The 21,138-nt window shown below is 41.5% G+C and overlaps 2 protein-coding genes across 3 annotated transcripts; both read right to left on the reverse strand.

Annotated features, from left to right (window-relative positions):
• Positions 1 to 179: 179 nt before the first annotated feature.
• On the reverse strand, positions 180 to 9,737 carry LOC147261380 (ceramide synthase 2-like). Its single transcript, XM_086204921.1, has 11 exons — positions 9,602 to 9,737; positions 8,683 to 8,876; positions 7,837 to 7,954; positions 7,000 to 7,118; positions 6,128 to 6,185; positions 5,981 to 6,031; positions 5,444 to 5,536; positions 4,276 to 4,404; positions 3,583 to 3,692; positions 3,330 to 3,483; positions 180 to 785 (listed from the first exon to the last, which is right to left on the reverse strand). Exons 2-11 carry the CDS (start codon positions 8,847 to 8,849, stop codon positions 582 to 584), a joined length of 1,203 nt encoding a protein of 400 aa, XP_086061047.1. The 5' UTR covers positions 8,850 to 8,876; positions 9,602 to 9,737; the 3' UTR covers positions 180 to 581.
• Positions 9,738 to 12,491: 2,754 nt separating this feature from the next.
• ctxn1 (cortexin 1) lies at positions 12,492 to 17,738 on the reverse strand. Of its 2 annotated transcripts, XM_086204923.1 has the most exons (3): positions 17,586 to 17,738; positions 14,495 to 14,621; positions 12,492 to 14,244 (listed from the first exon to the last, which is right to left on the reverse strand). In XM_086204923.1, the coding sequence occupies exon 3, from the start codon at positions 13,910 to 13,912 to the stop codon at positions 13,637 to 13,639; it is 276 nt and encodes a 91-aa protein (XP_086061049.1). In that variant the 5' UTR covers positions 13,913 to 14,244; positions 14,495 to 14,621; positions 17,586 to 17,738; the 3' UTR covers positions 12,492 to 13,636. The 2 variants fall into 2 exon arrangements, with proteins under 2 accessions (XP_086061049.1, XP_086061048.1); XM_086204922.1 differs by having other exon boundaries at positions 12,492 to 14,621.
• Between the last annotated feature and the right edge of the window lie 3,400 nt (positions 17,739 to 21,138).

Raw genomic sequence — 21,138 nt, forward strand, 5'->3', positions numbered from 1 at the left:
TTTGTATAACACTTGATTCTCATTCAGACCAGCTGGCTGAGGTTTAATAACACAACTCTGAATTATTTATTGTGTAGGATGTTGGTGATGAGTGTGGTTGCACTGCTCCATGTAAAAAAAAACAAAGAGAAACTTCAGACATCCCACAAATGTACCGTTGATGGTTTGACTCAGACCTGAAAAATGGTTCAGCATCACAGGAGAGGTGAACGAAGTAGTAAAGGATCAAAACAGCAGACAGACAGACGGTATCAGGAGTTAATTTATTTAATGTGATCTTTTCACTATTTATATTTCATATATGCCACACATACTGGGGTGTTCACATTTGTTGCCGTGTTATTTCTTAATAACAAACACTTTTCAAACACTTCTTTAGAAAAAAAAAAAAGAGTCTGTGGCGAAGGTGACAAAGGGCCTATAACATTGTCTGCTAAGACATCAATATTAACTTCTACATGTTACTTGTCTAATTCGTCTGTTCATTAATGGAAGCGTCAGTAAAAGCCAGAGATATAAACTGTTCATTTGCATGTTGTTTCAAATTAGATATTAAAAAAACAAAATAAAACCCAGAGCCTTTATTGAGCTTTACGCATCCTGTCAGTGACGGAGGCCCTGTGGTTGGTCAAGTTATTAAGGACACAGCTGTTGGTCAGCATGGAGAGTTTGGAGTTGAGAGCATCTTTACTTCTCTCCCAACAATAATCTTCTTGATCTGCACTTTCTTCTCCTTTATCCTCCTCGACCTCACTCTCTTCATCACTGCGCTCGTCTTTGTCCAACTGAGGGCAGAGGAAACACAATATTCTTAACACTGTGTGTGACAGAGAGAAAACCTTGGGGGTAAAAAAAAAAAAAAAATCATTTCCCCCTCTGAACAGTGGAACATTTGACAGCTGTATTGTAGTTGGGGTTATGTTGTTGTCAGTCTGGACTGTTGAGTCTCAGTTTTTGACTTGTTTGGGGAATCAGCTGGTCTTTGGTTTGCTAGATCCTTGTTTTGGTGAGTTCCTGGTTCATTTTGAAATGTACATCCCTCGTGTGTTCCTTCCTGTTTTTGTGTGTTTCCCACCTTTATTAACTGATTCACCTGTCTCTTCTGCTCATCGGCCCTGTTCTGAGTGTTTCTCATGCAGTCAGCTCCTTCCCTGCGCTTAGGTTCTTCTGTCTGTTTCTTGTAAGTGGTGCGTGTATTTAAAGAGATGGTTCAGAATGTTTTAAGTGGAGTCCTATATGCTACTTGATCATGATGATGTTCCTCAGAACAATCCATGCTGTTCCTAGTAATATCTCTGCAACGGTATATTTCAGTGGGCCTCAGTCAGCTTGAACATACCAGAGCGTGACCCCAGTGACCCTGCATGTCGTCTGTACCCAAGTTTCCAGAGACATTACAAGGAACAGTTCAGTACAACAGCAAAGCTCCTGAAGGAAGGTTGGAGTCCGGGTATAAAGCTCATAGTCAGGCCCTCAAAGAGCTGGCCGACATTGCCGAGAGATGAGTCATTGGCTCTTGATCAACCTGTGGTGGGCCTGCCGCAGCGGAGGGTGTCTAGTGATAAATGGCAGAAACACCCTGTGATGCGGGTGTACAAAAGTGACGGTGTGTCCCGGTGACCTGCTGGCAGCCAACTCTTAGGAGCTCCCTCAGGAAACTAGAAGCGGTCCAAACACTGGGGGTTGAAACATCTAGTCCTTTCAACGATTCTTGAGGAGGAACTACCAATGCCGATCATCATCGTCACTGAGACTGTCCTGACGATTTCAATCGAGAAATGTTTTCAAAAATCGCAAAAATCAAAAACCTACTTTTTCAATCTCCTGCTAGACGGTATGTGCGATCCCTCAGAGGACGCCTTACACGGAGGATCAATGGAGGCTCATGACAAGAGGGAAGTTACAAAAGAGCAATTTCCTGTTTGATGTGGTCCAAACAGCATTCTACTGCATTACATCGCAGTAGAAATAGAAGTGCTGTTGACAGTGAAGTGATCGGTGTTATTATGCTGGGTGCCGCTACGGGGAGGCCTCCAGATGTCTTGTCTGGTCTTCTCCCACTGATGCCGACCATCAACTCACTTCTCATAACTCTGATAAATGTTCGCATTCTCCCAGCCAGAACGTCCATCATTGTCTGGCCCTGGTCTCCACCAGTTACTGCTGTCACAGCTTGATTTGTGATTTCTCCAACGCTCACCATCATCACGGGGAGCCCACCTCTCTCCCCTGGTCGTCTGCTGATGCCAACCACCAGCTCTACTGAGAGGCTTCCATGTTTTGACCTCACCTGCAGTCATCAGATGAGGCCCATCATCCCCACCTTGTCCTCTAGTCACACTCTCCTCTCTGAGCGTCCAAGTCATAATCAAAGGATTCCTGATGTTGATCCTCACCCAGTTCATCCAGTTTTGGAGGATCAACTTTGCTCCCTTGACCACACTGATCAGTCCAACATCGCCGCCATCCTCTGGAACATTCTGAGCAGGTGCTTCATCTGCTGCGGTCAGACCGTCATTTCCCTCCTGTGGCTGTGCTGTTTGCGGACCAGTCTTGTTGGTATGAATCAGCAGACTAAGAAGCCAAAGAGTTGCTCTTTTCCTTTTCCCTGGCTTTGGACAATCCTCATGGTATTCCATGCCAGGCTCCAAAGGATCCTCATCATACTTATGACATTAGTCTGTTGGTCTGTGTTAGTGTGTTGCTTGATTTTTAGCCCCCTGGGGAGAAACTACAGCTCACATTCACATTATCTATCCGGTCAAAAAGCCAGATACTTGGAGAGAGAGAGAGGGAGAGAGAGAGAGAGAGAGAGAGAGAGAGAGAGAGAGAGAGAGAGAGAGCTATTTGATATTGTGAGTTTTCATTTTTATGTTAGCTTTGACTGAATTCACCTCGGAGGAGATATTTGCTCCCCTTATCCTCGGTGTAGCGCTCTTCATATTTTACCTCAGCAATAGTTATTTTTATTCACTTCCGTAGGTCGCTGTGACCTGTATCCCCTAGCAGGGCTCAGCAGGCATCAGTTGTACAGAAAAGCCAGAGAGGAGGCCTTAATTGTTTGGATGTCTAAACACCAGTGATATTAGCTGCGCTGTATATCTGGGCTCATTTTTGGGTATACAAATGTATCATCAACAATGCTCTTACCTAGCATTCTACGCTGATGAAATATTCATTAAACTTGGAAACGAGAAACAACGCCTCTCCGAATTACTTTTCATTTTACAAAAATGACTTCAAGAATATAAATAATGTTAGGGGTGAGGATCATAATTCAAGGATTCGTGGTATTTCTGACCCATGGCGTCCACACTGTTAATTCTCACCTTTCCTTTCAGGAATTTATAAACCATCCGCAAGATTAAACCAGCCCAGAAGACATGAAGAGCTTGCAGCACCATCAAGAGGATGTTGAAGAAGTAGTAGCCGACAAAGGGTTGGAACACCTCCATGGACAGCACCAGAGTGGTGTGGATGATTCTGTAAATTAGAAATTCGATTTCATGTCAACAACCTTGCATGTTTACAAATACTGTAAATGTACTCAGGTCTCAAGAAAATCTGGAGAGAGGAACTCACCTGCTGGGGAAAATCACCAGTCGAGTCACGAGGAAGACAACAGTAAAAACAACAAACAGCGTGTCACAGGTTTTCCTCCAGCCAGTGCCGTAGTTAAACATCTTGGCAGACTGCAAAAAAAAAAGTAAGACTGAACTCAATTCATGGCATTATTTGATTTGAAAAAAATAAAAGACACAATATATGTGTTATTAAAGCAAGCAATTAGACATAATCACGTTTATAACATAAGCAGGCTTCCGTACAGGCTGTGTGTATTCATGACATTTGCATTTCTGTCAGCTCCATTAAGTCTTATTGTTGTTGATTGCTCAGACCAAGCCTCCAGCAGCTGTGGCTGAACAAAGGTGATGTCTGGCTGCTGGCGTTCTCAGTCACAGGATCTGCTCGCTGAAAGACATCTGAGTGTCCTGCAGGCTACCACAGTGATCGTACAGATGATACAAACTTTCTAAGAGCATAGTGCGAACCTCTTGGCTACGGTTTGCGAAGTTATTCTAACGTTGTCAGGACTACAGAGTTGTAAAACGGCACGGCTAAAGGTAAATCCATGGTGACAAGCTCTTAAGAGACTGTTTGTATTTGTGAGGTCCCCTATGCTCGGCTCTGTTGCCTCAACATGCGACTCTTCGGGTGAAAGACAGCCGTAGTGTCCTCAGTTTGTGGGAGATCAAATGAGATTTTTCATGTTACCTCAAGTAGGATATCAGAGGAGTCATGAAGAAGCATGACCAGGGTGCCGATACGAATGTAGTTGGCACAGTAGGAGAAACTCAGCAGGAAGATGGTGGCTAAATGATGGATCACCTGTTCCTTAAAATCCTGGCAAAGAAAACGCATGCAGGGTATCCAGTCAGTACAACAAAATGACTTTTGTGGCTTGTCAGCGATGGGGTCAAGAATGATGCACTTGCTCCCAACAAAATAAAATATCAGTCTATAAAAAAATGCATTTGCATTGTTGGGAATGCATCCTCACAAATGTAAACACAAGTCTGCTTATGTTGTTACCATTTCCTTAGAAACAGATGAGGTCTGACTAACACCTATTACCACACTCCTACGAGATGATGTGCGTAAGCTACGTTAATTATGTCTCCCCTTAGCAACGAGGGCGTCATCTAGTCCCTCTTCAGCCAGCTAATTTAATCTAATGGGGTTTTTCATTCCAAACAGAAGAAATAAAAATCAAACACATACATGATTTGTTACTCTATTATCATGTAATTAAGACATCTACAGAAAAAATAGAAATTGCTACATGTACAGATTTAGCCACATCTACAAGCACTTCCATGCTTTTTTCAACTAGCAGTGTCAGCATTCGTGAAACCAGCCGCGCTCATGCAGTCGTGAACATGAAGTTTAATGAAGGGTAACCATATAGTGGAAAATGGTGCCTGTTTTTAAACATATCTGTAACTCCGCCACAGTCTCAAGGGTTTAATCCAGTTAAGAGTCTGTTTTATTTTCCCCTTACATCAGCTCAGTTCAATTCACTCTGACAAACCTACAAGAAAGATGACTCCAAAGTCTGATTCCGACCAAAACAAACCAAATGAGCTGGAAAAGGAACAAAAGTGGAGTAATAAACAACGATGTGATTAGAGGTTTTTCATTTGAGCTCAGTGAGGTGTTCTACATGTTCTGAATGTCTTATTGACCAATCAGCTTGCAGCTCTGCTTGGTCAGAAACAAGAGACCATAGTGAAAGCAACTACGTAGGATCAATGACCATATTTCTGCAAAGATAATGTTAGCACCATTCCTTACCTTTCTACTTTGAACAGTAAGTACGTGGTGAGAGAAGTGGATGTGATTTGTGTCAGACTTAGGAGAGAACAGACGTTAAGTTCCTCACCTTCCTCTTGATGTCCACAGAGATGCGGAGCAGCAGAGATCCATAGAAGCCCAGCTCCAACATGTAGTACCAGTAATGTGCTCTCTCCATGGGCTGCAGAGTCACCGTGAGCAGACAGAAAAAAGAGGGACACAAAAAGAGATGGCTTAGAACATAACAACCTCACGGCAGGTTTATATGTTTACGCCAGGTATTAATATAAGTTCAGCCGGAGCAGTGGCGCTACTCTCCCATCTGTCTGTGTTCTGGATGCTACGAGTAGAAAGGAACGTAAAACGGTCAAGTTAAAGATCACCTGTCCTAAAAGTCTGAACGAGTAAAACAACAAAACATGGAATAAAAATTACTGCTTGAATCATCAGATTCTGTTGAAAACCACATGAAATACTGTGGGGGAAATGTAAGCGCCTTTTCAAATGTTCCAATTCATGCCTTCACATGAAGATGTGCCATTTTTCAATATGCAGCTAGTCTCACTGTTGCAGCTTTTTTGATGTAGAAGATGAGGAAATGTTCTTTATTCAGCCATGTTTTCACCTGTACTGGATATTTCCTCCAGCATTCCCTTCGGTCCCAGAACCAGGGTCTCTGTAGAGGAAAACAAACAAACCTAAAAAAAAAGGGTTCTAGAGGACAACAGTAGTTGTGGTGATTTAAAAAAAACAACTCTTAACTCAAACTTACATCGATCAAACAGATCAGTCCAGCAGTAAAGGCTGTGAGATAGAAAAAGAACCTCCAACTGCAACAAACAAAAAACAACAACAACAACAAGCATGAGTTACAAAGACATTTCTTTTATCATTAAAATAGAGACCACTTTAAAATGTTACAACACATTGGCACGGTTTAAAGTTCCTATCTTTTGGGATATCGTTGTCCATCTTCCCCTGAACCAGACAAGAAAATAGATCCGCTTCTCTCCTCTGTGGTGCATTAGGGAGCTGAGAACCAGACACCAGCGGATTAGCTTAGCACAATGAATGATAGTAGATGGAAACATTAGCACAGTTCTGTCTTGCCTGTTCCTCCTGTGTGTGTTCTGGTTCTAACAGATCAGGTTCAGAATCTTGTTTTTTCCTGAATGAATCCTCTTCTTACACCCATGATCAGTTGTCAACAAGTGTTTTGTTTTGTTGGCTGAAGTTGTAATGTGGCTTTTGGGTGCTGTATCAAATCACTGCACTCAGTCATGAAAGGAGTTCCGGCTATGTGTCTGATTCTTAAATTACAATGTCTTGTCATTTTAAATAATTTCACAGCGGGTGTGAAAGGCAATCCTGTTGTATTAATGTAGGTAAAGTGTATGTGATAACTTTTCACGAGGGAATGCTAACCCTCCCATCCACTATCATTCATTATGCTAAGCTAACTAGCTGTCAGCTGGTCTCTGAGGCTCCTTAATGCACACACAGACAAGAGAATGGTATCTATCTTCTGGTCTGGCTCTGGGGAGGATGCTGAATAAGCATATTTCCCAAAAAGTTGACATTTGGGAGTTTCAAGACGGCATCTGTGAACTGAACAATGATAACATTGTGGAGAGAACCACTTACGCAGCTTCCCCAAATTTCTTTGTTTGACAGGGCCTGTCCTGGTTCCTGCGAAGTCTGAACCAGGTCACAATCTGCCTCTGGGTTTTACCACACAGCATCATCAAACTAACAATTTCACTCTGGAGAAATGATAGAGGAGGTAGAGAGGCAGAGATAACAACGTTACCGAACATTTATTCACTGAAAATGCAAAAGCTTGATAGAAAAGTTGAGTTTCTCCACGACTGTCATGCTTTCGTTAACAGATTTCAATATTTTAATACAAATGATTGATGATTTCAAGTTAATGAATAATTACCTGTAGTCATATCTAGTATTCTCTCATTTCTTTCTTTTTTAGTTTCCCTTTTCTTTTCTTCCTCTCTTTACTCTTTCAGTCTGATTGACATGGTTTTGGTTTCTCTTAATATTCTTTATTTATCCCTTAATTCATTCCTTACTTTAGCAAGATTGTTATGAAGGGAGACACACCATAACCCCCCCCCCCCCCCGGGGTTTCTTTGATTTTTTCTTCACACACTTCTCATATTATGTATTGTTTGGATTGTTTTTTTTTGTGTGCAAAATTCATAATAATTAATTAAAATATTGCAATAGTTTGTGTAAAAGAGCTAACAGTTGTCTGACTGACAAGTCAGTGGCTGCACATCACGATGTGGGTCACGTCATTACGTTTCCTGCCGTGAATCACGTTGTGTGACCATCTCTTTCTTCCACTGACCGCACAGAAGAGAGTAAACGGAAACATTTGACTTCCAGAATGCATTTTCCTTCATCTTAATCCTTTATTATGAATATAAGCTGGGCTGTTGTTCACCGAGTCCTTTTCACACTCACCTGCGACGGCTGTCTGCTCTGCTGGGTGTAAAACGACTCCAGCCTCGGGGAGGGTGCAGCACTCACTTTCAATCTTTTCTTTACCCCCAAACATCTGCCAATGGGTGGAGCAAAAAACCTGAGGGCAGGAAGAACAAAAGACTACATGTGATGTTCTAATAACACAGAAAGCAGGAGAGGCAGCCTGCAGTCGTTTACCCGTACACACAACAAACGTGGATCAATTCTCGGTCAAAATCATCAGAAACAATATAATATCTTAAATCAGAGAGAATAAATGTTGTGTGTGATATTCCAGGTTAAAGTGACCAAGTAGATTATGTATAATGTATAATGTAGAATAAATGAGAGATAAATATGACATAAATATTTGATTTTACAAGCTGGTTTACAGCACTGTTTCGTTACTCCTCTGAATGTTACAGCAGGAAACACACAGCAAATCCTTCTCTGGTATATCTGTCATCATTTGTGTCTTTTACTGGATTTCAGAAATATAAGTGAACCGAAACAAAGACTGGCATGCAAACAGGATTATGTTTGAAACAAAGAAGCTCAGCCTTAACTCTTTTTGTCACTCGTCTGTCTCCCTCATCCCAGGAGGTTTCTCCCCGTTATAATAACAACAAGGCACGATCTGCTAAAACACCTGCTCACTTGAACGCATCCTCCAATACACAGTCCACAACAATAACCTCAGAAGTTTCCTACAATAAACAAGATGGTGTTATTTCAGGTTGACTAAAATAAATATTTCCAGCGATTGTGTAAGCTTCACACAGGATTATGACCCTCCCTGAAAAGCCAACGATACTACAAACATCACCCGCGTCAGGTGAGCTGTACCTCTCAAACACACAGCGTAGCATCACAAAGCCCAGAGCGAGGGGCAGCGCTACAAACAGGTCCCGGGGATGAGGTCTATCTGAGTCTGCCAGCTGTTCCATGTCCTCCCACGTCACACCTGGAGGGAGCCAGTATTCCTGCCTCCATACGTCAGGCAGCAGGTCCATGGTGGCGAAGGTGAGATGGTGCAGATGCTTGAGATATAGAAAATAAATAAAAATTAAAATAAACATTTTCTCAAACACTTGATGTAATTTTATTCACATGCTGGTGCCTGGAATGGATTTAAATCAGAAAATATCTGTACATACTATACAGAATGATATGATACACACAGTAATGCAATACGCTGTGTAATTTCTTTTTCTAAATGATCAAAACAGAGTTGAAAACATAACTTTATGTGCCACCTTGGTAGTAATAATATGTATTTCACATTAAAATGGTCGCTCGATGGACAAATTAAGACAAAACTATTTCATTCCCAGTGTTTTATTTTTATTAACCAAAGTTCTACACCGTTAACACACTAAATGTAGCAGCCACATCATCACATTGAAAAAGGAGGATTTATTTATTTTAGGAGCTGGAACGTCGATACAATATCGTGACAAAAATATCTCTATTTCTGCTTCAAAACTGTAAAAAAAAAAATTATACAATTTCGTAAGAGGACTGAGTAATAAATAATTAAATAAGCCAACATTTATTTATAGTTGGAAAACTTCAACTTCCTTTACTTAAACTATTGAATCCAACAGGAATAATCAGCAGCATCGAGTTCATCGACCCATTAAAAGACTGAAAAAACAACGTAGAGCAGCTCCAACAAGTAGGATTTCCACAGTGGAACTATCTAGGTGTAACTCTTAGTTAGCTGACGTAACTTAATTAAAATAAACACCCAAAACCGTCTTACCTGCAATGCACGGACGCTCAATTCTGACAAGAGAATCCAGTTAAAGCCGAACTGTGACTTTCTGTCAGGTTTTCTCGCGGTTGGATGCGCCTCGGTGCCGCTGTACCTTAACAACGGCGAGTCTCCCCCTCCCTCGTCTCAGTTCACTGGTCAAGCTGCACTGGAGGACCGGAAAATGTAGGCAAAACCTTCAAAATAAAACAACCGCTTCAGAACATTTCGTTTTATAATGAGCTAAATGATTAAAATCGTGTTGTCATTATTTACATTAAAGTACGGTCATCTTTAATGTCTCAAAGCACATCTGTTGTCGGCCCAGAAGAAGTACTTGTTCATTTAGAGTGCTTTTATTTTGCTTCCTGTTTGTTTTTTCTAGCAAGACACTGAGGCGAGAGCGGCTAATGAGGCACCTGGGGCGTCTCCTGCTGCACCCCGAGCTCCTTCCACTCATTCAGATAAACACGTTAAACATTTAAATGAGTTTTAATTTCCTCAGTTTAAAAAAACAAACAAACAAACAACAACAAAAAAACCTTCCCAGAAAATACACGTGAGATACCAGGAGAACTGTGTCATATCACGGTTTTATAATTCACACGATTCCAGGAATCAGTGGTTTGAAAATAAGCAGAAGGAGAGTATTCTGAACAAATGTGTGTCTGTCATGAGCTCTCTGTGTTCTGTTGTTTTTTCTCTCACACTTACTAACCACAAACAAATACACACACACACACACACATACACACACACAACCACACACACACACACACACACGCTTCTGGTAGCAGTCTCACAGGAATAAACAAGCTGTCTGATAACATTTCTACTGTGTTTCAGATGAGCTACTCTTTTTGTTTTTCATGCACATTCATTTGGGTGAAGTAGCTTTCACTTAGTGTGTGTGTGTGTGTGTGTGTGTGTGTGTGTGTGTGTGTGTGTATACAGTATATTACAATGTGCGGTGCAGTGAGAGTTCCCTATCATAGAGAGAAATCAGAGAAGTAGCTTGTGTTCATTTGATAACAGACAAACGTGTTTTGCATGTACTTCTATGGAGGCAGTGCTTCTACTTCTGTGGCCGTGCCTCGCTCTGTGTTGCTGGAGTGGCCCGTTTCTATGCAAGTGTGTTTCTGTGGGTCCAACTGGAATAGAAAATTAGATTTCTTATTTGTGGGAATTTCCAGTATTCATCTGGCTGGACTGTATGCAGGCAAATAAAAGAGACGTGACGAGTAAATCATCTCTGTCTCCTCTGATCCTGAAAAATCTCAGACTAATTTTTTGTCTTGAATTATTAACCTAATTTTTTAAAGGTAGACACATTTTGCTCTCTCTCTCTTTTTTTTTTTATAAAGTAATAACATGACATGCTGATTTCTGTGTATGTCGGGCATGAGGTTACATTTTTGCATGACCCAACCTGGTTTGCATATGCGGCAGCACATGTGCGTGTAGGTGTAGGATGAGGGGAACTGAGAGTCTTTGTTGTGAATAAATTGTCAAAACCCACTGAAGCACATATCTATTGTGTTAATTGCCAAACTAATGAGTTGGTGGTGGTGGGGGTGTGGTGGTGGTTGTGTGTGTGTGTGTGTGGGGGGGGGGGGGGTCACTTCAATTCCAGCAAAGTGTTGCCACTAGACAAACTTTGGGGGACCCTTTTAGTCCATCTTTCCAAATGTTAATGCGCAGTGTTTGTGAGAGATTTAATCTGATAACCTCATATCATTCATCATTTGAAATTCAAAAAGCACATTTTTAACACTTGGTGGAAATAGTCTATGCATACACACAGCGATATAGATTTCTCCGATAGATTCAAGTGAGAAAGAAGGAGCTTTAACATACTTTTCATGTCATAAGTGTGTGTTTATGTTTTCTTTGTTTAAAAGGATATGCGTTGAGCTGATTGAAGTAAAACTCTCTATAGACACACACAATTCTCATTCATTATTTACTCACACCTTGTTTTTTCTCGTTATAAAAGTACTTTTTGACCTCTTGAGCTGAGTATAAACTCCTGTAGTTCTCAAAATCTCCAGATGAGGTCGCAATTTACCAAATTGGTAACGAATGAGATTGTTTACGGTGGAAGTACAGGGAAATCCAGCTAAGAAGAAGTAGTCAGAACGGAAAAAAGCTCACAGACAGAAAAAACTGTTACTGAGAATGAAAATGTCGTTTTTGAAGCCTGAAACTAGCACGTCATTCCCACAAAGCATATTCATCTTCTTCTTATACTTATCTTCAAATAATATTTATGTGAAATTCTCCTTTGTTCTTGCTGCTGTGGCAATGTAAATTTGCCCACTGTGGGATGATTAAAGGTTTATCTTATCTTATCTTATCTTATCTTATCTTATCTTATCTTACCTTATCTTATCTTAAAAACCTCAAAACATGTTGTACATCTTTCCTTTTCTCCATGTGCCTGATGTAGAGCTCTTTAAAAACCCCACACCTGACAGAGCTCATATATTTCTCTCCTGGTTGTGCGAAGTCACTCAACACAGGGGGTGTATTTCATCTCGGGCCGATGTGACTCCATGAAGGCGGATGCTCGTGAATTAAACTGGCTGTGTCTCTTTACGAGCCCCCCATTGATTATTCGATTGATTTCATTTGCTCTAAATCTTGCTCCTATTGATTTGAGGTAGCGATGAGGACAGCCTTTGCTCAAGTAAAAGTTTATGTGTTTTTGTAGGCTCTGTTTGCTTGTTGTGCTAGTGTGTGTGTGTGTGTGTGTGTGTGTGTTTGTGTGTGTGTGTGTGTGTTGTGCAGATCTTCAAAAAAAAACAAGACTTTTTTAAAAGCAAGACAACACAAAAGCTTTTTATTTCATTAAAAAAAACTGAATGACATTTCATTGAGAACATTAGGAAAATATTTAATTTGCTCTCCTGCTTCAGAAAGCAAACATCCAGGAAGTTGAACCATATACATTAGTTTGGTAGTTTTATTAAACAGCGTTCCTTTTTTTAATCAGTAAGGAAACAAACAAATTGAATTAAAAGTACCAAACATTTCTTAAAAAGCGCTATTTGGAGCCACATCGCATAGGGCCTTACAGGGCAGAAACAATTTTACAAAAGTAATGGCAAAAAGTATCATTAGTATGAAAGAGAGCTCTCATATTTCTACAGGCACTGTTGAACAGATTTGGCTGGACGAGGACGAAAGGCGAAAAGGATTAGGGGAGGAAATTGGTGTACATGCATTTCATAATCATAACTTTATATGACACATACCCAGTCAGCCTCCACACTGAGCCTTGTAAGCCTCTTAAAGGGATGGTGACATGTAATAGAAAAATTGTAAATAAATTATTCTCTATTATCTGTTCTATTTTATAAAGTTTAGCTTTTATTATGGAGCAACTGACAGCTGAATAACATGTAGTTAGAAAAATCAGCTACAGCTAATTTTTGGAGGTAACTCTCTCAGACGTTGCAGGCTTTGGTCAGTTAAAACTTTTTTTTCTTTTTTTTTTAACCTGAGGATCACACACATTTGAATAAGAGACTCTATTGAAATATTTGGTTCAGCTGCACTTCCATTGAAAATTAAAAAAAAAAAAAATGCAACCGCGTGGAAGTTTGTCATTTTTGCACTTTCACGAGAAATCAACAAATACATTTTATAGTCTTGCTGCTAAATCAGCACTAACAGCATGTATTTGTTCTGTCCTCGTCCATCTCACTGTTATTGAATTAGGGTGTCTCTATTCAAAATTCACCCTTTGATTTACAAAAAAAATAATAAACATATGAATGTGTGACCTTGTTGTCTGCCTGTTCTTAAACATACAGATCAGAAGTCTCCAAGGATGCCTTAGTATTGCAAATTAAAGTGATCTGCTTCTGTGCGTCTCTGCTCAGATGCTTCAACCAGCTGATGCTCACTCCTTCTGGCTCGATTGTAAATCATAGAACTTGCATTGCTCCAAACATCAACCAAACATACTGTGACATGAGGCAAAAGACCTCTCCGTATCTCCAAAATCATCACTCCCATCTTCCCCATCAACCCTCGTCTTTAGACTAGTGCATAATCAAATTGTCCCCTATCCAGACCCTCCTTGTGGTCTGTCCACGATGAAGCCGGCATGCTGCTATAGGGATCTAACAAGGTACGAACACAGCGAACCAGGAGAAACAGCAGCAGCAGCACAAGGAGGCCAACAAAGCACAGGGCTGTCCCCTGCTCAGGCTGTCCTGCCATGGGCTGCAGCACCGTCGGGCCTCTGGGGAAGCTGGGGGGAGCGGGAGAGGAGAGGTCATAGTCCACGACCCAGTAGTTTGTGTTGCTCATCTTATAAGTGAGGGAATGTTTTGAAGAATGAAATCAAGTTAGTCAACCAGTTTTTTTTTAGTCAGAAGCGATACGGAGCGATGCGGCTCTGCATGGTCATCTGGTGTAGGACGGTCACATAGTGGAGTCTGACAGCTGTCAAACGCAGATGGAACCTACAGAGTTTCCCACGCGGCAAAAAATAAAAAATAAAAAAACAACTCCAGCAGGAATGACACGAGGCAATCAGTAGTGCAAATGAATAAATCCTGTGCTGCAGCGAGCGGCCAGCTGAGGCATGCCCAGGGAGCTCCGATGAGAACGGCTCCTACCCTCTCATACACTTGCTGTGACTGACAACACAGAGACAGAGTGGCTACTTCAACATCAAATCATCTGCACGCTTGTCTTTTGTCAATACCTTAACAGCCATCCAATAGCAGCCAAGGGAAGGGACTTGTGTGTGTGTGTGTGTGTGTGTGTGTGTGTGTGTGTGTTTGTGTGTTTGTGTGTGTGTGTGTGTGTGTTTGTGTGTGTGTGTGTGTGTTGAAAAGCTTTAAAGTAATTACAAAGTGAAGGTGAGTGGCTGAGGATGTTCCATACATCAATCGAAGTGCTTGGAGCTTGTAAATGATCTGTGTTGTGGTGCTTCAGATGGTCTGGCCATGTCACGCTGAGCTGTTTATCTCCAGGGGAATCTCTTCATTCAGAGATTCTCTCATCAGGATGCCTGTAAGAGAAAAAGTGAAGGTAACACACCTCATCCTCATTGATTCAGGAGGTTTGCAGCTCGACGGGGAGATGTAGAGCATGTTAGATTCTCTCAAGTGAGCAGACCCGCTAAATTTAAAATAAACGAGAGAAAGGTACTCTGGCTCTCACTTTTAACCTGCATATCTCCTTGACTGAGACAAGGCAGAAGTACTACCGCTCTCCTGAACACAAGTACAAGATAAATAAATCAGACACTGATGACGGAGGAGAATGAACAAACCCTTAGAGAGTTGCTGCACAGAAACACTCTGTATAACCTCTCTAATGGGCCATGGAGTGGAGAGACGCTTCCAGTAGGAAGGTGCACTCCCCTGTCAGCACATTCTATTCCAGGAGACTCCCTCCTTACCAACTCACTGATCCCTGCAAAGACACATTGATAGCTCCCGGACTCTCCAGATGATGCAACTAAAGGGCTTTAACAAGGGACTCGAAGACATAATGAAAAAAAGTGCCTTTCTCAGGATCAATTATAAAATGGCCTGCAGTCTAAGGCGGTTCAGGTGGCTGCATGTACGGAGAGCAGAGGCTAAATGAACAAGACAGGCTCGATAGTCAATAAATAGCCACGAAGTGGGCATGAAGTTAACAGAATAGACATGAGTCAGTAAGCACAAGGCACTTAAAACAAGGTTGCTAATGAAAATCAATACATAATTAAGTTCAACAACATATGAGGTTTTGTGCTGCTTAATTACATTTACAGTGAATAATCTAATCAGCCATTAATTACTGCATCACCTTGCCTTTCCTGCCAGATTAATTTTTCCCTGATTTTTAAAAAAAAAAATCAACAACCCGAAAACAAACAAGTAAAAAAAGCTGTTTTCAGCAGTTCAGCTCAGCTACCGTTCGCATTTCATCGTTACATATATCGACATGTTGGATTAACGACCCCGGGTATCACTGCTGAAATGTTCTCAGGCAAAATCATATCAACACTAGGAGCAAATTTCAAACAGCATCAGGTTTTGGTTCCCGTCTGAGACTGAACTGAGGCTAAGACGAGCGCTGACATACGAAAGAACAAATTCCGCACAGCATTTCATGAATGAGGACGATCTTTACTCGTCAGAACCTGTTTTCGAGTTAGCTGCCAATCTGATAACAGTTATCTACATTTTGAATTGCCTTAATTCCTAATTCCCCTTTTCAGACGTCTAAAACTTCATCTTGAATAGTTCCAATTCAATCATCAATATCTTGACCAAATCATAATTAGTTACAGACAACTGTCATCTATGTTGTTGCTTTTAGATATCAGTACGGTACTGATGACAATAATTCACATTAGAGATTTGTGGTGTCTATAATGTGACATCCCCATACACATGGACAGCAAATGAGTTTTGAGTTTTACAAGACAAAGTGGTCATTACACATAACTAAAATGAGAAATTTCGCTCATCAAAACATAATTAGAGATGTACTAATCACATCGGCAGTTATGAGTTCAAAGACATATCCAGTCTAGCTGTGACATTTGAAATTGAATGATTGTTAAAGAAATGTTGAAGCTCTTCCCTTAATTCTTGAACATAGAAGGGTTGAGTCAACCCCGTAGATTTATATCATTTTACTCTTCTTTTATTGTGACAGGTCGGAGACAAAACACTTCCAGCTGATCATAAATCTGCTTAGTTGCTCTGTTTCACAAACAAAAGCTGCAGGTTCATTGCAGATTATTGTGCAGGTTCACAGCTGTGTGGTTTTTAGATGACTTAAACATAGTGACACACACGCACGCTTGCACGCACACGCGCGCGCGCACACACACACACACACACACGCACGCACGCACGCACGCACACACACACACACACACACACGGGAGGATCAGTGTTGACCTTGTGGCCCCTTGAAGCAATAATATTTTACAGAACATAATAGAATGAGCAACATTCATGGCCGATTGGTCGTAACGGGGAGATCTGCTTCGGTTCACAAGCAGCAGATAAATCAGAAGGAGAAGAAGAAGATGACCGAATCCAGACAGGAAGAGGAAACTGGGAAATTAGCTGAACCCTGGACTGTATTAGAGACAAATGTCCTGGAATAGTGTGGAAAACACAGTTAATTCTGAGTAAATAATAGCTTCCCTGCAGTTATAAAAGCACCTAGGGCCAGTGAACTCTGAGCCCCTGCAGTGACATATGGCGTTCCTCGTGGCGGTAATACCTGTAACAGCTCCAATTTGTGGCTGTGGATTATGACAGCGACTTTGAAAATGTCAAGGACTTCTTCAAATAAAAAGGGTAAAATGATGCCGCATAAATTTTGCTGGCTTAACAGAGTAATTTCTCTTGGATGTTTGTGAAAACACACACACACACACACACACACACACACACACACACACACACACACACTCCTTTTCTGAACTGGTTTGCAGGCAGATGATGGGGATATCTGACATCTCAGAAATGAAATAACATCAAGTATTGTTTTGCACAATTGTCTTTAATTTATGTATTTAGTTTATCATCATCAATTTTAGCTTTTGCCAAACTGCTCTTACAAGGGTGTTTATATCATCTATCTATCTATCTATCTATCTATAACTATAAATATACTATATACATATATATATGGTGATTAACTTTTATTTTACTCAAATTTCAGTCTGCCTTGAAACCAAGACTGTAACAAAGCATATTGCATCTGGAGTCCCTTTAAACATGAATACTTGTTATATTCAAGCAGTTTTTGTTGTATGATGCGCTGGGTCACAAGTGAAGGTTACATAAAGTACTACTCTACTCTATAAACATTGAATTAATATTGTTCACGTGGCGGTCCTGTTTAACGAAAGTTAATGTTAATCCCTGACAACTTGTAAGCACAAACCGAGGTCACGCTATGTGACATTCACAGCTTTGAAAAGTTCATGCAAACGTGACGATCAGATTAGAAAACTTACTTTCAGGCTCATGTCCCAGATAACTGACGAAGACCACAGTGGATGATGATGATGATGATGATGATGATGATGATGGTGATGATGATCCAGCAGCTGTTCAGCACCGTGGACGGCTCCCAGCCAGCATGCAGAGCTTCATGCTTCAACTGGATCACCTCCTGCAGCCCCTCCTCCGGTGTGTCAGGGGGCTTTAAGTCCTCTCGTGTTGAGGGATCCGCCCCACCTCCCTCCCTCCCTCCCTCCCTCCCTCCCGGCCCACTTATGACTGTCCCTCCACGGACTGCACACATAATCTTTTTCGTTTGGATGAGTAAAGCGCCGAGAGCAGTGTGTGGCTTTTGCATTATGTAAGAGGACTGCATGGGGCACGGACACTGAGGGGCCATACAGTCAATACGGCTCAGACACGGCCAGAGCGAGTCAGTCTTTGTCAGTGTCCATCATGGCGTACTAATTCTCTAAAATGACTTCCGGACTCAAGAAGTAGTGTTTGGGACAAAGAGGAGAAACATATTGCCAAAGGAGAATGTTTGATCCAGGGTCCCACAACCAGTTCTTTTGCTATTCTTCTTAACCCAACTGGGACTTATTTAAGCAGTGGTTTTAAGCTATATAATTAAAACAGAGACCTGTGGCATGATCCCATCACAAAGTAGTCTTCAGATCATCTGGATAAAAATCTCCAGTCCACTGGGAAGTTTTTACAATATTTGAAGAAGTGTCATGAGATATTGCGTTCAAATGTGGCAAATCTGAGAAATGTCCTCTAAAGAATTGCAGACATACCGTGTACATGTGAGGTTACAGTGACCTTTGTCGTTGACCTTTGACCACCAAAATAATTTCAGTTCATCTGTGAGTCCCAGTGAACATTTGAGCCACATTTGAAGCATTTTCCTTCTCTCTGACTTATCATTTATTGAGAAAAGGTTAGGAAATAAAATATCAATTTGTAATGTTAAAATACCAAAGGTTGTGTTGTGGAGAGGAGCGACGAAACCGGACAAATAGCAAAGTGCCATGGTTGCACCAGACCTCGCCTCATGAATATATTCCAACATCGAGCAGTGCAGACAGACCGGACAACCTGAGGACAGGAGGGCAGACAAGGATCTGATCACATGGCAAGCACTCGGAAGAGGACTATGGCCGATTGACAGAAGCGACACGTGAATTAAGGCATGAAGAAGCACACAAGATCAGCCACCATGAGGCGTAAGAACAAACTCAGACTCACTCAGGTGAAATGATTACGAAGACCAAACACCAAAAGCCCAAAATGAAAAGTTCACTATCTAAAAAACTGAAAATCAACAGTCAAGACAGAGCCGTGACACGTTTTAACTGGAACATGGCATCTTGACATCTGCCGGCAGTATCTCTATGATGAAATCATTAAGAGACCCCATCTGAGCAGCAATTACTGTGGGCGCAGGAAGCAGGAAGGCAAGACACCATAGGAACAAGACCAAGCCCAAATCTCTCTCTTAGCTTAAGATTTTCCCAAGTACTTCGTAAAAGTTGCTCTCAGCAACTTTGTGAATTGGTTTGAAGAGGAAGTTTTAGTGTCACGTAGAAGAACTTTTAGTGGTACAGTAAAATCTTATACAGGCCTATGAGGGACCTGAGTCGAGCCGTAACTCTACCTCTGGTTTGCAAAGTGACATTATAGCCCCTCAAACAGGTGACTATAAAAATCCCCTCAAATGATCTGTCTGTAAGTGGAGCTGGGGAGAGTTGCAGAGTCCGTGCTCACTCAGTGCGTAGCGGCAGAATAAATACGCTCATTTTTCAGTCCTTTGCTAATGCTTTAAAAGGCCAAAGGGTGAAATGCTTTGATTTGTTAATGTGCTCGTGCAGATGATCAAAATTCTCAACTCACCAAACTCATCACTCAACATATTTCCTGCATGAATTTTGCCTACAAGTCAACTGTACAAGGGAATTGCTACAGTTTGCATTTGCGTGGAACATTGTATAAGATGACTTGTCGTTAGGTTGTGTAAAATGATTTATTCCCAGCTGGAGTCAGGTAATTTTCTTGCTCGCAACAAATTACATGATCATGATATGGAACAAAACAAGTGGAGGTTCCTGCGTAACCGAGAAGCTGAGCTCCAGATACTCACTGGGAGAAGTAATTAATTGACACAATTAAAACTGCGTCCGTACACATCCGTACCTCCCCTGCTTGAGGCCACATGGGTCCTCCCTGTAGGTTTAATTAATAGTCCGTGGATTATAACACTGTCCTGAAGGGGTTTATAATCAAATCACAGCGAGCGGCGCTGCAGCAGGCTGCCCACTGGGCTCATAATTGATATGAGTCTCCAGCTTGTAATGTTATGAAATTTTTTTTCCTCCTTAATGTTACAGATGACACTGGGGGGTCAGACAGGTCAGAGCGACAGCCGGTGTCTTAGGTGGCCCAGTTAACCATTTAAAAACAGGGATCCGGTGCTGCTGCTGCCCTGAATCGTCCTTTGGCAGCTCACACATCTTGGCCTTTAATGGCAGACTCCTGCTGTGTCATACGTGAAAGTGAGCACGACTGCACTTGAGCAAGTTTATGAAACAAGTCAAGTCAGTTTTATTTTATTACACCAAATCACAACAAAAGTGATCTCATGACTCTTTACTAGTAGAGCAGGTCCAGTACCTCACTCCTCCAACTCTCCACCAGCAGCACATCCTGCAACAACAACGACGAAAACCTTCCTTTTAACAGGGAGGAACGTCCAGCAGATCCAGGCTCAATGGGGACGGCCTTCTGCTTTGACCTGTTGGGGGGAAAGAGAGCAGGAGAGCGGGGCAGAGACAAAGACAGATAGTGGAGGAAGACAGAAGGAAAGAGAGGGACAGAGATAAAGAGAGAGAGAAAGGGAAGAGACTGATGAACAAACGGGGATGTGAGCAGGTGGAGCTACGGGTGGCAGCTTGAGCCTCTTCAGGTCTGCAGCCTCCTCCAGCAGCACCAGGATCTGTACACAGCATTCAGTCTTCCCTAAAAGAGCTCAGCTCAAGTTGAAGATATTTCAGCCAACAGAGCGGTGGTTGATTCCACTTCTAGAGGACAGAAGACAAAGTTGACCACCAACCATCAACAGCTTCAAATCAAATATTCAGTTTATGAAGAATTCCTGTCCAGCAGGACAAATGGTAGATTAAATACTTTATTATGTGGATGGTGACTGACTATTTACATCAATTAAACAACTGCAAAAAAAAAAAACACCCAAAAAAACAATGTAGCGCCACACCAACAAATATAACAGAATGTGGCACTCTTAATGAGTTCATGGTTAAAAATTGTTCTCATTCAGGTCCAATACTGTGTTTCTGATCCGTCCTTCAAGAAGATACGCTAGTATTGCTCATCATTATTGCTTTATTTTTATGGTTCTCATGATCGTTTTTATGGTTATGCACAATGTGTGTCCAGGTACAACAGATGACAGTTAGCATTTACATCTGGTGAGCTATAATCTACACTTTTTCTAATAAACCAATAAACAACAAGCAACAATGATTTGACCCCATTCTTGTCATGGAC

This window comes from Aulostomus chinensis, chromosome 5 (genome assembly GCF_037954235.1).
Source record: "Aulostomus chinensis isolate RoL2024-O1b breed Wild chromosome 5, RoL_Achi_v1.0, whole genome shotgun sequence".
Taxonomy (NCBI): Eukaryota; Metazoa; Chordata; class Actinopteri; order Syngnathiformes; family Aulostomidae; genus Aulostomus; species Aulostomus chinensis.

Coding starts and splice junctions, on each gene's coding strand:
- LOC147261380 (XM_086204921.1), bottom strand. CDS start 8,849: ATGGACCTGCTGCCTGACGTATGGAGGCAGGAATACTGGCTCCCTCCA. Junction 7,119..7,836: donor AGAGCAGACAGCCGTCGCAG/GTGAGTGTGAAA, acceptor TCATTTCTCCAG/AGTGAAATTGTTAGTTTGAT. Junction 4,405..5,443: donor CTGTGGACATCAAGAGGAAG/GTGAGGAACTTA, acceptor TTTCTTTGCCAG/GATTTTAAGGAACAGGTGAT.
- ctxn1 (XM_086204923.1), bottom strand. CDS start 13,912: ATGAGCAACACAAACTACTGGGTCGTGGACTATGACCTCTCCTCTCCC.